This window comes from Venturia canescens, chromosome 2, assembly GCF_019457755.1.
Source record: "Venturia canescens isolate UGA chromosome 2, ASM1945775v1, whole genome shotgun sequence".
In the NCBI taxonomy this organism is placed as follows: domain Eukaryota; kingdom Metazoa; phylum Arthropoda; class Insecta; order Hymenoptera; family Ichneumonidae; genus Venturia; species Venturia canescens.
The window spans coordinates 4,345,486-4,361,061 of record NC_057422.1 but is presented as its reverse complement, the minus strand read 5'-3'; the positions used below and the strand labels follow the sequence as shown (position 1 = coordinate 4,361,061).

The 15,576-nt window shown below is 41.0% G+C and overlaps 1 protein-coding gene across 1 annotated transcript in view; it reads right to left on the bottom strand.

Moving 5' to 3' along the window:
- Positions 1–279: 279 nt before the first annotated feature.
- The window catches only part of orb2, a 215,336-nt gene continuing 200,039 nt past the window's right edge, over positions 280–15,576 (bottom strand). Inside the window, exons 4-8 of the mRNA XM_043413258.1 lie at positions 4,355–4,609; positions 3,751–3,863; positions 2,873–3,265; positions 2,290–2,400; positions 280–2,206 (exon numbers count right to left, since the gene is read on the bottom strand). Of these exons, the coding sequence (XP_043269193.1) occupies positions 2,090–2,206; positions 2,290–2,400; positions 2,873–3,265; positions 3,751–3,863; positions 4,355–4,609 (989 nt within the window). The 3' untranslated portion in view covers positions 280–2,089. The remainder of the gene's footprint in view (positions 2,207–2,289; positions 2,401–2,872; positions 3,266–3,750; positions 3,864–4,354; positions 4,610–15,576) is intronic.

Genomic DNA, 15,576 nt, shown 5'->3' with positions numbered 1-15,576 from the left:
GTCTAACCGTCTATTAAATTTACGTTGCGTTTATATTGTTTGTTTATACACATAGAAAAATTTAATTTTAAATAAACACAAAACGCGCGCGAAATAATCTAGCGTTAGTTTCAGAGCCCTCTTGTTTGTTTGTTTTATTTTTTCTCCTCATTATGTTTATTTCCCATCGCCATTCCGTTCGTTAACGTAGAAAAATTTCGTCGCAAACTTCAGTTTGCCATTTTCATATATATCGAAACTTTCGTTATTATTTTCAACATTTTCAATAACACAGTGGAATACTGTGAACTGTGATCATTATTTATTGTTGATTTATTATTTTTATTTTTTCTACAGACTGGCCCGAAAGTTTCATCGCAATAACTGAAATATCACATTGAACTATATTTGGATGCGACAATTTTTCTCCGTTAGATCGCAAATTTATTTCGTTCACTCCGTAGATGTTATTTATTATTTCTTTCGTTTTACCTTTAATTCGTTTTTAAATCGTGTCCTAAGTGTTTCGAAGCTTGAAACGAACTCTTATACCTAAATAGTGATAGTAAAGAAATTGCCTAATTTATCGCCGTAAAAAGCAAAGCGTTTTTCCTTTTCATGCTTCATCGGTTATTTTTGTTTGTTTGTTTCTTTTTTTTTTTTTTTCATGTATACAAAAAGAAAACGTTACATTCAGAGGCATAAATCGCGCATGGCTCCTCGTCACCTCATTTGACTTATTTTTCTCTGCTTTATCACGTGTCAAATTAACTTTTTTTTTTTTGCTTGTGTTACTCTCTAAAATCAGTTATGATGTTTAACACGACACAATCCCGCCATCGTCTCAGTGGCTCTACGTGATTATCTCCGATTTTATTATCTCCATCTCTCACTCTTTCTCTCGCTCTCGCTCTCCCTACCTCTCTTTCTTTCACTCTTTATATCTCCCTTTCGCAATTGAATTTATCCTCTCTCCACTCCACTCCTTTTGTCCCTACATTGTTATTCCCTCGTATCTATCTTACTTGACGGTAAAGCTCGGTCCCTCTTTTCCTCTCTTTCGTTATTTACTCTTGCTCTACGTCGTCGAACGTCTTCGGTACGATGATTTCCGATGACAAATCTCGATGTTGAAGGTGAGGAAAAATTTCTTCGTCACGAGGTAACGCTCGAAAAGTGTTGATCCTCGGACGATCGTTGCCACTCGTTCGTTCTTCGGTTCTTCGCTGCGCATCGAAGATAAGCGTTTCGTTTATCGAAGCTCGACGTATCCGCAATAAAATCGTTGGCTTGTCATGTCAAACTCACGGAATAATAATCTGCGATTGACAACCTCCATTATCTCTCTTTCTCTCTGTGTATCTCTTCACTCTCGTTTCGTCTCCACTCAGTTTTCATCGTATTTCGAGTTTCACTCGTTGGAACGATCGTCAAAGAATTTATCATTCGCTTGAAATTCTCAGGGTCTCGAAATGATTTCCCGGCGATTCAGCCGAGGCACAGAATCGACGTTTGCCCCCGTTTGTCGTTGCCGTTGTTGCTTTTTTTTTTCTTCTTCTTCTTAATGACCCAATTTTAGAGGATTCGAGGGAAGATTCGGGTCTACTAAATGGAGGGGTGGTACGCAGTAGTTGGAGTAGAATTGAAATAGCAAGTGAATAGAATAGTCGTAGTAGTGACGATCGAGTAGTAGTAGTAGTAATAGTAGTAGTAATAGTAATAGTAATAATTATCATTATTATGTTGTTGTTTTTTTTTTTTTCTTTTAGTAGTATTGGGTATTTTTGGGAATAGCAATAGAAGTTTTGATGTTTTATTCCTTTTGTTTTGTTTCTTTTTTTTGCATTCCTTTTAGCAGTTATGGTAGTACGGACAGTTTTTTTGGGACTTTTCGGACGAGAATCGGACATGTTTAAGGATGAAGTTGATATTATCAGGAGAGAGGTCAGGCAAATGGAGTCAATTTCAAAGAAAAGAAAGAGAGAGAGAGAGAGAGAGAAAGAGAAAGAGAGAGAGGAGGACTCATAGGAGTGGTAGTTAATTAGCTAGGGCCGCGAGATAATTAGAGTGGCAAACGCAGGCTTGGGCCGTTAAACCCAAACACTTGGGGTTAACACCAACGAAACGGTACGGCACGAGGCCTATCTGCACCCTCCTTAACCAGAGGCTTGTGAAACTCTCGACCTGGCCTCGAATGAATTGTTGCCCAGCAATGCTCGCAATAGTACTGAAAAATAAAGGCTCCTTTTAATACCACATTCGCACAAACAAAATGCTCATTAAAATCGGAGAAAATGGAGTACAACTCACCTGAAGACATGTGACGTTGGCGCAGAAGAAGGGCGCAAATTTGCCACTGCAACGTTGACCCTGACACTCGTCGCACATCTGATCATCGAGCACGTATGGCTTGACCTCGACCTAAGTTAAATCGGAATAAGAACCGACGTGAAAAAATCTATGCGAAGCACATAAATGGTAGCTCGTGCTGAACGATTTCTTTCAGCAATCCCAACATTTTATGGGGCGAGAAATCATCGGTTTGCCATCTTAAGGAATCTCGGTTCAACATTCGACGAAACGAATCGTGACGTTTTAAAAAGTTTTTCATAAAATTTCTTCAATTGAAAGAGATATTCTCAGGTAATGTTTATACAAATTCGTTATTACCGGAGATGAATTTACGATTTGAAAAATTGCTAAATATTTTACAAATTCCCATTCGTTTTCGAGAGGTTTCCAATGCAATGGCAGAAGGTTGCCCGAGGGGCGTTCATTTTTGTACATTATAATAAATCTTACGAAAAAATTCTTATTTTTTCTCACGAGAACGGGCAAATAAAATAATACTTGAAAATAGTTGGAAAAAATTTTGGATTTTTTTCCAACTCACCCTTTTGTCGATGTCGCCATGTTGAAGCTGAACAAAACGCGCCGATATGGCGCTAATGTAACTCTGCTGATTACTGAATGCGACTCGGCCAGCGCCTTTGGGATATTTCAGCTCAGGATCTGTGTCGATTCCGGCGTAACAAACGCCACCGTACAATCGATCCATTATCATAGCCAACTCAACGGCTTTGAGAGGCCGTGGGACACCACCGACGAAAACAGTTTTTCGCGGATCCAAAGGCATTGAAGCATCCAACACGAAATCCGCGTCGCTCAAACGCCACGGTCTTATCTGTACTGGTTTGTCCTTGATCGTTGGTGAACTTACGCACAAATAGAGCTTGTCATCGTCCTGGATGCAAGCATCTATCAACTGTTGAACCGAACTCTCATCCTGTCAAAATTCAACGATATCGTTTAACTCTTTTTGTCATTTTTTCGAAGGATTTGTCATTTCAATGGTCTCAATAGAATATCAATGAATTCTTTCAATTGTTTCAAAAGCTGTACATTTTTTAAAACGAAATATTTTCGAGGGATTTGAATGTCATCATTTTTTTTGTTCACATTTTTCTCAATTATTTTCTTGTACGTTGAAACGAATTTTTTCAACGACTTAAATCGAGCTCTGCTCAGCCTCGAACGCACATTCTGAAATTTTTTTATTCTGCAATTTTCTGTAATCTCAAAAAGCCTATTTCAAATAAATTATCAAACAAAAGCCAAATAATTCAGAAATTTTCCGAGGACGACTTTCAACGTTGGCAACGAACGTAATGTAATAACAATGCTTTCTAGAGTAGTTTAACGTCAGCCTGCTTCTTCGTATAAGCTGATTAGCATAGTGAAATAAGGAAAGTGAAAAAGTGTTGGGCTCACCTGAAACAGGAGAAAAGCGTAACCCTTTGGCGGAAAATATGACTTGCTCTCTGCTTTGTGTGGCCAATCGACGACCAACTGTCCAAATCGGCGAAAACTGGCTGTAATTTCGTCTGTAGAACCGAAGAAATTCCATTATATTTGTAAATCCAGCTTTCAACCTGATTTTCGCGAACTCTTTCTTTCTGTCCAATTCAACGATCACAGACGCGATGTCAGTTCGACAATATCGGGCGAGGAAAAACTGGTTCGTCTGGAAATCTAGTTCAGCCGGTCTCGTGACTTTTCTAACTCGTCGAAATAACGATTTTTTAAATCGAAGAAACTGTCAAATTCAATGAAACCTCGGGAAATTCGTGCATTAAGTTTTTCACTAGAGCGAAGACCTCAGTTTCGTTATTATAAATTCGTCAATATTATCAACCGATTTTGCCAAATGGATTCGTAATCAAAGTTCACAAAACGTTTAATCAATAGTTTGATGTCGAAATAAACACAACGCGTGGGACGTTCGTGAAGCATAGAAATTTATTAGTCGTGCTGGAACGATGCAAACTTCGGGGTGACATTTCGATAGCGATAAAATAGTTCGCAGCTTTCATACCTTCATCAATATCCGGGGGTAAGCCACCGACGAAAACCTTCCTGGAAAATCGTTCGCCGGTTTCGCTGCCCTGGCTGTGAGGACTGCTGCGACTCGGTGATGATAATGGTGCAGCTTGAGGTGCATTCATGCCACCGCCAACGCCAACACCCACACCGACACCCACGCCAACACCATCGAGCTGTCCAGCCGCGTTGGGATCGTCCATAAGATTTCCACCTTGGTCATCTAGACTAGGGAAGAACGGAGATTTACCTGGAAAATAAAAAATCATTGAAGTTTATTGTGGGATAGAATGGTAGCAAAAAATGGAGGATTCGCCTGGAAATTGAATGGTTTTTCGAGCATAGTTACATCGACGAAAGTCTATTTCGTGATGGTATCAGGAATTGAAAGTTTTTGAGAATCTGCGAATCGCATTTTGTCAGGGAACAAAGATTTCTTTTCTATGATATAAAACTCACTGAAACGTTTCTTGATTGGGAATTTGACCCTCCTTATAGACGTAGCCATTTGAGAAAAACGTTGTTTTTTATGGTAAATTAGACTGTTAGGAATAGTGATCGATAAATAACGATTCTTCAATGGCCTGTTGTCATGAAATTCTCGATTAGAAAACTTCTGTTTCTCCTCGTTGTTAGGGGAAAGAAGATCCGCGAAGTGAGCGACAGATATGTTTTTGACAAAATCTAAACGCTTTTTCGATGCGTGTACGCTGATGGGGAGGAAACGATAAAACAGATGCGAATCAGGAAGCAGTTGTTGATGTTTCAACCGTGATTTTTCTTTCTTCACTCAAAACGATATTCTCAAGAAAAATTTCAGTGAGGATTCTTTCATATCGAAAGCTCCCCAGTCATTGTTCACGTAACGATTAACCACGGTGAGAGTGAATTGCTATAACTGCATACCTGCACGAGCCGAGGACCAAATGCCGAACATTCTCGTCCAGTTTGACATTTCGATAAAAACAAAAGTCCAAAAATTCTCGATACTTTGTGCTTCCAATCTTATTTTATCTTCAGCACTGAATTGATTTTCATGTCACTTCGTAAACACTTGGAAACCGTCTATCACGATCGATTAGGTGGAATATTTATTTATCAAACTAGCGAACCACTCGTGCGTTATGAAACCACAAAAAAGCCGTAAAAATGAATTCTTTATTGAGAAACTCGTTACTAATAAAATACAATAATTCGCGACAATAATGGAATCGGAAAGTGGATCGCACCCGCGATCGAGTCGGTAATGGAATGCAAGAATAAATGTGCCGAATATTCTTTGAAGAGCGGAAAGAGGCAAAACTTGTGCGACTTATCCCGAACCTGAGCGAAACTGAGGGCCGGGTCCTAAACTAATTTACGACAAGCTTTTTGCCTTTTCGTCCAGAATGCTCTGACGATCTCGCCTCCCCCTCTCTGGCCCCAATTACATATGCATTTCTCCGTACTGCTAGACGGAACACTTGCTGAGAACAAGCCCAGATCCGCGCGCAACAATGTTTCAGACTTTCCATGTACCAGCCGTTTTTCCGGGTAGAAAGGAGACCAGGTTGTCGGGCTAAAAATCGATCAACACAGTTCCGGGAAAACTAGGAGGAGGCGTTGCAATTGTTGAGTTGGATGTCTGGGTGGCACGAAAAAAAAAGTCGGAGAGTTCGTTGCAACGAAAATGTCGATAATTTTATCCCCTCATAAAGCATTATTTACGCAAGTTGATCGATTTTTTTTTCCGAAGTGCAAATAATCATCAATCGCTCTCTCGATTTGAAAAATTGTACTATTTTTGAGAATTCTCAATTCAGTAAATTTGGAGAAAACAAAAATGTATTTTGACAGTAGGAATCGAATGGAAAAGCAATCTCCGGTCCTTGCAATCGACGAAGACGGTGAAAAGGACAGTCGAGAATTCTCATTCTTTTCGCCCCGTTTTTTTTTCTCAGTAATTTCCGTATTTTTACATATTGACTCGATCAAACGCGAGGAAAATTCTTCTCGGCGTTACAGAGAGAAAAAAATCAGACCGACGTTGTAATAAGCATAGAGAAAATATTCCCTCGTCTTTTTCCCCATTCACGTTTTATACGCTTTTTGTACTTTATACATCTCAGACGATCGAGCTTGTGTAGGTCTTTTCACCACGGTGAATTTGCATGTTAAAAATCACTTCTGTCCCCTCGACACTGGAACATTGGTGATGTACACTTGCGGAGAGACGAAGAAACCCTCGAAGGGTGAGAGAAGGGTTTCCACGTCGTCACCCTCGAAACTCCTACTCGACGTCCAGACTCCCACTCGCTGAAGTTACAACCCTATGTGTGCTTGTATAGCCCCTTTATTAGACGATGCGAAATATACACAAGCGCGTACAATAATACGACATAAAGCTACGAGATATTGATTCGTCAGTCTATTTTGTGCGATCTTAATAAATAAACGATCGAGCGTGGGAGAGAGTATTTTCAAAATAGTGAAGCCAAAATGTTGATTTCTCATAAATTCGATTTTCTTCATCGGTCAAATTAATTTTGTAATCCCCGAATGAAGTTTTCCGTCAACATTATTCATCGACAACTGATGTACGCAGAAGAGGCGAGGAGCACATCGAAGCAGTGGAAGAATAAAAATGTAGCGAAATCGAGACAACGGAATAGCGAACGTGTGTCGCACCGAAGAAGGAAAGAACCCATCGAAAAAAACTTCCATTCCTTTCTATGCTAATAGCGACAAATTTTTTTGTCCTCGACGGGAAAAAAAGCATCGTATCGGAACTAATTCAATTTCCGAGATTGCACATTTTTCGAAGCCCTTCTCGTCCGTGTGCTCTGCTCTTGGCAAGGACAGATTTCGGTAATTGCCGGTTTTGGTATATCGCGTGATAGCCCGGTCTTGATGATTGCGTCGGGAGTCTCGGATCGGGAGTACATACATATACTTCAGGTATATTAGGAGGTAGAAAAAAAAGGTTGTTCGCCAAGGAAGATTGGATGAAGAAGATCAAGAGTGACAAAGGGAGATGGAAAATGGTTAAGTCTGAAAGCGGAAAAGACGAAACGACGGTGAAGAAGGGTGACGGAACGAAGGATAAGACGATTGAAGAGAGCGGGGCAGGGGCGGGCGGGCGGGTGGTTTCGAGGGGGCTGCGAAGATAGGAGAGAGAGGTGGATTTCACCGGGCCGGGGGTGGGTATAAGGATGGGACGAAAGATGATGATGATGACGAGCATTCAAGCTGATTGCCAGTCACCAGGCGGGGTTGCCATAAGCGGGGCTAAGAGAGGATTTTATCGTGCGAGGACGAGGGGGTGGTTGTGTGGTGAAACCAGGAGAGCCATTTACTTTCACAGCCGTTTCTTCCATTTACTCGGTAGTTGGTTGGGCTTTAAGAGAAGGAAAGGAAAAGCAGGGAGGGGGGATTGTAGTCAACGGGATCGTGACTGAGAACGTCGCACGTATATATACGTGTCGCCGTTTGTGTATTAGCGGTTCTATGCAGCCGCCCCGTCTTCGTCATTCGTTCCTCGTCCTCTTGAGCCCGTGGATGGAAACGGATGAAATGAGAAAAATTCCCCGCGCGCACAAACGCCAAGAGTGTCCGCTAAGATTCATCGAGACGTTTTTCTTCATTCGTTTTTGTTTTTGTTTTTTTTTTTTTTTTCTTGTTGGCTGATGTGAGTGTACGCCAAAGAGGATACGCATAATGGAATGGGGACAAAAATGCGGAGCAAAATTGGATAGAAAAGAATGTCTACGTGGGTATGAATGTACCCGAGTCATTGCACTTCATGAAGCGCTCGGTTGGATCAAACACAATCATCTCCACGAGGAAACTCGAACGAGAAAAAAATATGCGGGATAAAACAACAAATTTTACTTTTTCGTGGCTCACGGGATTGCATTGAAATTTTTGAATGCAACGGAATCGAAGATTTCTCAGCTCCATCGAATAATCTAATTCTCTACAAAAAAAATGAAAAAGAAAATAAGATTCAAGTTCCCTCGTACACTCTGAAGTCATTATTGAGATTTGATGAATCATCAATCGTTTCATTGCTCCCTCGGAGTATAAATAATGAACAGTATGAAAAGTAAATAACATTGAGATTGATTTTTCTTTGTAAAAATTTGTTCAAGTGGCAAATGAACGCGGGAACGTAACGAGAAATTCGATTCCACTGTCATCAGAGCGAGTCGAAAAACGCGAATGTTGCGTCCTCGTTTCGAGCATGCTCGAATCCGTCTTCGTGCGGGGAATCCCAACTGATTTCGAAGCTTTCGCGCACAACCGGTAATGACGCAACGGGGCATGTCGTGGGCGAGAGCGCTTGAGTTTACACACGGTCGCCCACATGTGTGCGTTCGCGTTATGCAACTCCCGCATTCAATCGGTATCGCCGGATCGAACTCAAGACGACTTTTACTCTCGAAGCGAATTCTCCGTACTCACTCGCCCCGCTCAGGCGTACACACCGGGCTTCGATGCGGAGAACCTCGTTACTCGTAAGATTTTCATTTCCGATCGCGCCCGGTAATCTGTATTCCGAAGTGCCTTGGAATGAGGTCAGGCGATGATGAATTTTACCTTGTCCACGCAATCGACTCCACATTCTGGAGCAAATTTTATAACGGGATCGACGTGATTGAACGATTGGGGATTTTGTATGCATGGGGGAGCAGTAGAATATCGTCAGAAATATGGGAATGATAACTTTTTGAATGAAATTTTGATGAGCAGCCTTAAAAGCTGCTGCATCGGATAGCGAAGCTCCGAAGCGATGTTACGATCCACTCGGAGTCTCACGCAAGATCTATTTTTCGACTTGAAACAAAAAAACCTCTTAGGCGTTTGAAAAAAAGCCTGAAGCGAGAATATTTAATTTGTCAAGTGAAGCTCTCAACGCGATGATGCAAAGCGTGGATTTCGAAGCTGGAAAAATAATGGATAACGGGGCGTTACGAATATTCAGCTGCCGTTGGACCCTCGACATTAGAATACTGGGAGAGGGTTGGTCGTAAAAAAATCGATACTCGAACAGCTGTGCCAGACGTTAAATTTTTGAGTTGCATGAAACGTTTGATCTCAGATAACGCGATGTATCGACGATCAACGACGTCGTACCGAGAGGTCGTCGCCCGTTCGTCAGTCACGCAATTTGATTTATTTGCGGTATTAAAAAAAATTAGAAATCTCAGTACTCCACGAACTTTTAATAGCGATGGGATGACTCGAGGAAAATATTAGACTCGCCGACTCGTCGCATGTTTTCAATCAGACAAACTTGAGCGAACCTCAGGAAGATGAAATCTCATGAAAAAAATCGTCAGGTTGTATACTCGAATTCGAATAAATAAATATTTATATTCATTCGAGACATCCAGACCTCGGATAAACTCGCTCGAATATCTTGAACGAGTTGGAACGTTTATTTTTAATGGTTTCCCTGCCGCCATTTGTACAGCTTCGAAAATATAAGAATATAAAAATCATTCAGAAATCTAAGAACGTTGAAAACGAATTCGAGTCGCATAATACGCACGAATCTCTTAACTCTGAGACGTAAATCGATTGCGTTGACTGCGCTCGTGGCCTCGAACCAGACGAAGAGCTGATAAAAACTTATTCAAATTACTGATTTCTCAGATTGCGTTAACTTCGAAATACCAGAACGCTAGATTTCGTGACTACGGTAATTATTGTTTGAAACGAAGGTTCGTACGAATACAGTTATTCGACGGGTACGATTCCATCTCTAAAATCGGGCAAGATGGAAAAAGATTGCGGTACGTCATGTGGGTGTCAGAGAATACGTCATCGTTGACGTCCACGCCACAAGAATGACTACGAATAACAGCGTCGAGCCGGAACGGGGCTTTCGAAACATTGCGGTTATCGATTAGCCCGGGCTCTGTGCGTTGGCGATGGGGTTACAGGTTTGTGCCTGGGGTTTCGCTCGAGTCTCGAGCTTCGTAGCTGTCTCTCTTTCCCTTTTGGCCGTATTGGTTCTTCAAGCGCTTCCCGATTCCTCGATAGGCAATCAATCATGCCTGAAACCCCCTCGCAGCCCCGATAATCGCAACTCCCTATCGCTACTTTACTTTCAGCACGGTGGTTCGACGGAAAAACGCGCCACGATATAATATTGCTCGTTGAATTTCTCGAGCTACGGATCCTCCCAAAGAGCTTTTGACATCACCAATATCCTGTCCTCTCCTCTCAACACACTCTGTAAGTAAGCACCCTGCGATCATGGATGTACCGAATTATCGACCAATATAATATCCAACACAAACTTCCGTGTCACGAACCGATCGATCCCGGCTCACCGGGGGGCTCCAATTTCAATATATCTCACGCGAGTGCTACACACTCCTAGGGCTATTTTGTGCCAGACGAGAATCGAGGAATGATCAAATATTTACTGGTTTACAATTCCAGCACCCGAAAAAAATTCTACGTATGATTGAAAATATTTTTTTCCAATTTATAAAAGTGAAACGAACGAAAAATGAGCTTTCACTGCGTAATTTTTCCTATTTTCCGATTGATTTCTATTTTTTTTTTTTTTTTTCCTTAGAAACGACATTTGTTTCATACTTTCATAAAATTTCGTTCAGTTTCGCGAGTGCATCTGTCGTAAAGCAGTCGAATAACATTTCGTCTGTGTATCAACTGCAAAAGCGTGCAGTGTGCCACGAAATAACGCGACGCGCCCAGAAAATGTAAATTTTTTCATGCCCATACGGGTACATCTCAACCAAAAGTGGAAGACACGAGAGAGAATCGATGCCGTAACGACGCTGGGCAACTCTTTCATCACGTTCGTCGTCCCTGGCACTGACAGTATTTCTGCCAGTATTATAAAGTCGTTCGTGAGCCATTTGGTACACGGATTTTTTTCTTGCCTCAGGACTCCACTCCGGGATCGGTTTTTTCCATGATGGGAGTCTTTCGGTATGGAATGAGATAGATGATAAAAAGTTAGAATAAAGTTGCTCGTGTCCACACCTAACAGCGAATAGTCACTCGAAAATATTTCCAAAAACATTGATTCCCATTGAAGCACATTTAACGCGACAATTTTTTTGACAAAGGGGGAAGGTTTGTCGGGAAAAGAAAAAAAAAAAAAAAAAATACGAGACCGTACGTTCTCAAGCTATTTTTGAAACTAACTATTTCTTCTTCGTATACTCTCCGAGTATCAAGTATTACACGTGTACAATGCATGAATATATATACGAGCAGGTACTACTTGTCTCCTCCGACGACCCTCTCAATGGCTCTTGTCCCTTTATCATCGTTCTCGCCTTGCGTCTCGCCACCTGGTTTAAATTAATGAGGTGCCAGGTACGTCATTCCTGCGAGCCCGTTTCACTCTGTATCCGTTGGAAAAACACGGATAGACCGTCTCGTAGTTGTTGCCGAGAGGCACACATGACTTTGCGGCTGATTACTCAGACGTGCCAAAAACTTTTTTGTTTTTAATACGCGCAGCAGCATATAAATAAAAACTGTGAACACATTCCTGGCAAAGTTTCAAGCTCTTGGTTCTTTTTTCTTTCTCTCACACGTTTTTTTTTTCTCTTTGAATTGGTCAAACTTTCGTACGGAATTTCGGGATGCTCTGCATCACACATTTTTCCAACGTTTCGACAACGTTTTATGTTCCTCGTAAAAGAGTCGTAAAATATATTCAGTTAGCGCCTCGTGTTCTAATCAATTGTTTTCAACTGCTCGGTGTTAATATGAATATTTGAAGACATTCACTGGCCTAACAAAACTTTATCTTCGATTTAAAAAATCCGAGACTTTGCGCACCGAAATGATGAGCGAGGGTCAAAGTTTATAAAAATTCGTATAAAAAATTCAATTCTCAATAATCGAATATGACTACAGAAAATCAAGAATCTTGGAATACCGGCAAGTTCCAGAGAATCCATAATAGTTACACGAAAACGATCAATTGAGGCGACTGATCTCGTACGATTTCAGCATGCTAGTGAAAAATGCAAAAAACAAGTGACCAAGCTAAAGAAAACTTGATGACTATGCCCTTGCCAGGATCCCTGTCGCTCGGAATTCAATTCGAAAGAAAGACACTTAAGGACAACGAGTTCCAGGGAGCCTGTTGTTTGCACACACATGTGTGACTAAAAAAAAAAAGAAAACAAATAAAAGCGAACAATTTATTGAGTTGACCATAAAATGGCATCTCTCTCTTGGCTAAACCGTTGGAGGTGTATATAGGTATAGATGAACGCGATATAACGAGAGTAATGGCGCTTATTATCGCTCGGAACTCGAGACTAAATGGAACGACAAGCACGACGATTGTTAACTTTTCCTCCGAAATGAGAGGTGGTAGGGGGGTCAAAAAAAACGTTCAATTTCTCTAATGATATGGCAATTTCGTAACTCTTAAGGACACAGGGCAGGTCCCATTACTTTCAAGCCATTTCGTTAATGCGCGTATCGAACAATTCAATTGGACGAGGTTCGATGGAATGAACCTTTCGATAATTTGAACGAGACTCTACGACAGCCCAGAATTCCAATTTCATATCGAATGGAGACTGAAACGCGAGCGCAGATCTACTGATCACTCCGTTACAACGCAGTGCGATGATTAAAACGTCGAGCGACGAATCCACTGCAGCAAAGCGTCAACGATTGTACAGCTTTCTTGTGATCCGTCTCGAGAAATAGCCAAAGCACCAGTTTTCCATTGATTGATACCCAGAGGCTAAATAGTGTGCTTGGTACGTTAGTGGCCGTTATTTCCCCTTTGATCGTGTCAATCCACTCGAGCATACAACAATACGATCTGCGATAAACAAAACGCGTGTCGCGACACCGCGATCAATTCGCCTTCGACCTAGTTTCCACGTCTTTTGTTTATCGAGTCTCCATCGTATGGGCCTCATCAGTACCGAGATAATCCCATCGAATCCGCAGATTTTAACCAATTGATAGCCACCATTCCATCTTCATAATCATTTTTACGAAGATCCACTTTCTTCTTTTTTTGTTCGCCATTTAACATATAACCGCAACATATAACTGCTGGTAATTCACTTCAACAGAAAATATATCGGTTACCACGTGCAGAGTACAAGTTCAAAAAAAAATATTTGTATAACAATCGAAATGTGATTGGATTGATAAAATATGAAGTAATTCATTGATTACATTAACCAAATCGATTTTATTAAATCAACTATTACGTGGTCAAATTTATAACTAAATTTGATCTGTTTTAATCCATTTTCGTTGATTGCTTTGGTGAGACAAATTCACCAATCCTTTTTTTTTCCAGTGTAACCACTGATTACATGGAAAAGTTTTAAGGAGGAACATCAGCTTCACGTAAAGTGAGGTTATGTAAATACGAATTTCATTTTTTTAATCTGAATTATCTGGGTTATGTAAACCCTGTTTTCTTTATTTATACGGGATTAACCCCCAAAAATACGTCATTTTTGGGTATGAAAAAAATGATAGAACGAAACGTCCTCGAATTTTGCACACAGGTTCTTTAGAATTCAAACTGTAGAATAGTACTTTTTTTTCTAACCTATCACCATTTTTTATTTGTTTTTGAGTATGAAAAGATGGGGTCTGTGGAATTATTTCCTGTGCGTAGGTGTTAAATATTCGAAGTTTGAAAATGATTTACTAAAAAATGGCTGAATGAAATGGATTAAAAATTGGAGAGGCTATAGACAATATATCCAAATATGTATTATAAAAATTTCATTAAGCTGTCACCACTTTTCTCAAGCTGATGTTCCTCCTTAAATAACCAACTCATCATCGTATTGGAATAAAGTTGGATGTACGTTTCATATTTGAATGACGTAACATTGCGTTGGCTGTTTACTCTTCTTTTTCACCAAATATGCAATCGCATGTTGTTTACGTTAATATGAAGATGTGACGTTTATATTTGAGAATATATTCGGACGAGCATGGTGGATGAAGCGTACGCAGTTAATTTGACGACTGCACACATGATGGTACTACGCGATCTACGTGTGTTTCGGTTGCTGCGAAACTCAAGAGTATATACAGATGTTAGATAAACACCGAACAAACGTCATCAACTGTGCCGTAAATTACTCCGCATCAGTGAACACTTGCGAGGATTGTCCGAGACAGGTGAGAAGTGTACGAGGTGGAAATACATTTGTGAAAAGATATCGCAAAAGGAAGAGAAACGACGTACAGACGCAGCGCACTTCGCGTTCGGTGCTAACATTGTATGCTAATGTACCAATCCCCACGAATGTCTGCGCATCTCAAATCGAATTGCATTCGAGTCTCATTTCGAGCGAGTCAAGGCTTCGTGCGGATGAGATTAATATCACGGGGACCGAGTCTTCGGGGTTACGGATGCCACCTCAATTACTACGACAGCACTTAATTTGCGCATAAATCGCTATTATATCTTCAGTTATTTCGAACACATCGCCACAACTATAAATTCCTGGATTCCCAGTTTCACCCACTTGAACTCATGAGAAAGCTCCATCGATGTATTGGCATATTATGCTCGAGAGATTAAAGCTCTGTGGTTTTTTTTTCGATCTATGGTAAAAATTATGGAATTTTGCCACTTTTTTGACGTAGCTCTTACTTGAGGTAGAAGTTGACAAAATATTACGAACTGAAATTTGTCAGTCGCCATACAGGCGTCTCTGAAGACGGCACAAAGAAGTACGGAACTAGCTTAAACCTCGTGAAAGCAATGTGACGATATACAAATGTAGGAGGTAGAAAAGGTGACGCGTAATGTCAAGATTTGCCATTGTTATATGTTCCCAATGGATCTCCAACGGCACGGAAATATTTCAACAGCCTTTCTCGTCGGATCAACTATGCATAAACAAATATATATATACATACATAAGTAGGAAAACGCGAAGGCTCAAAAGCTTCCCGTCATGGCTATTTCGGTCTTTGCCAAAGAAGGTGAGGGAAAAGCCAATGTTTTCATTTCGCCACCCGCACCGACAGTTATGGAACATCCCCCTAAAACGAGCTTGTCGCGAGAAGGGTGAGGAGAGGACCCAGGGGTGGTTAGCTCGTGGATCAATATTACAGGTAGCCGACCCACCGCGCTCCGTCCTTCAAGGCTTCACCCGTATCCTCGTGATATCTTTCAGCCTCGTGCTGGCCGTACCACAATCTACCCTACGCTTTCAAGCTTTTATATACCGAACA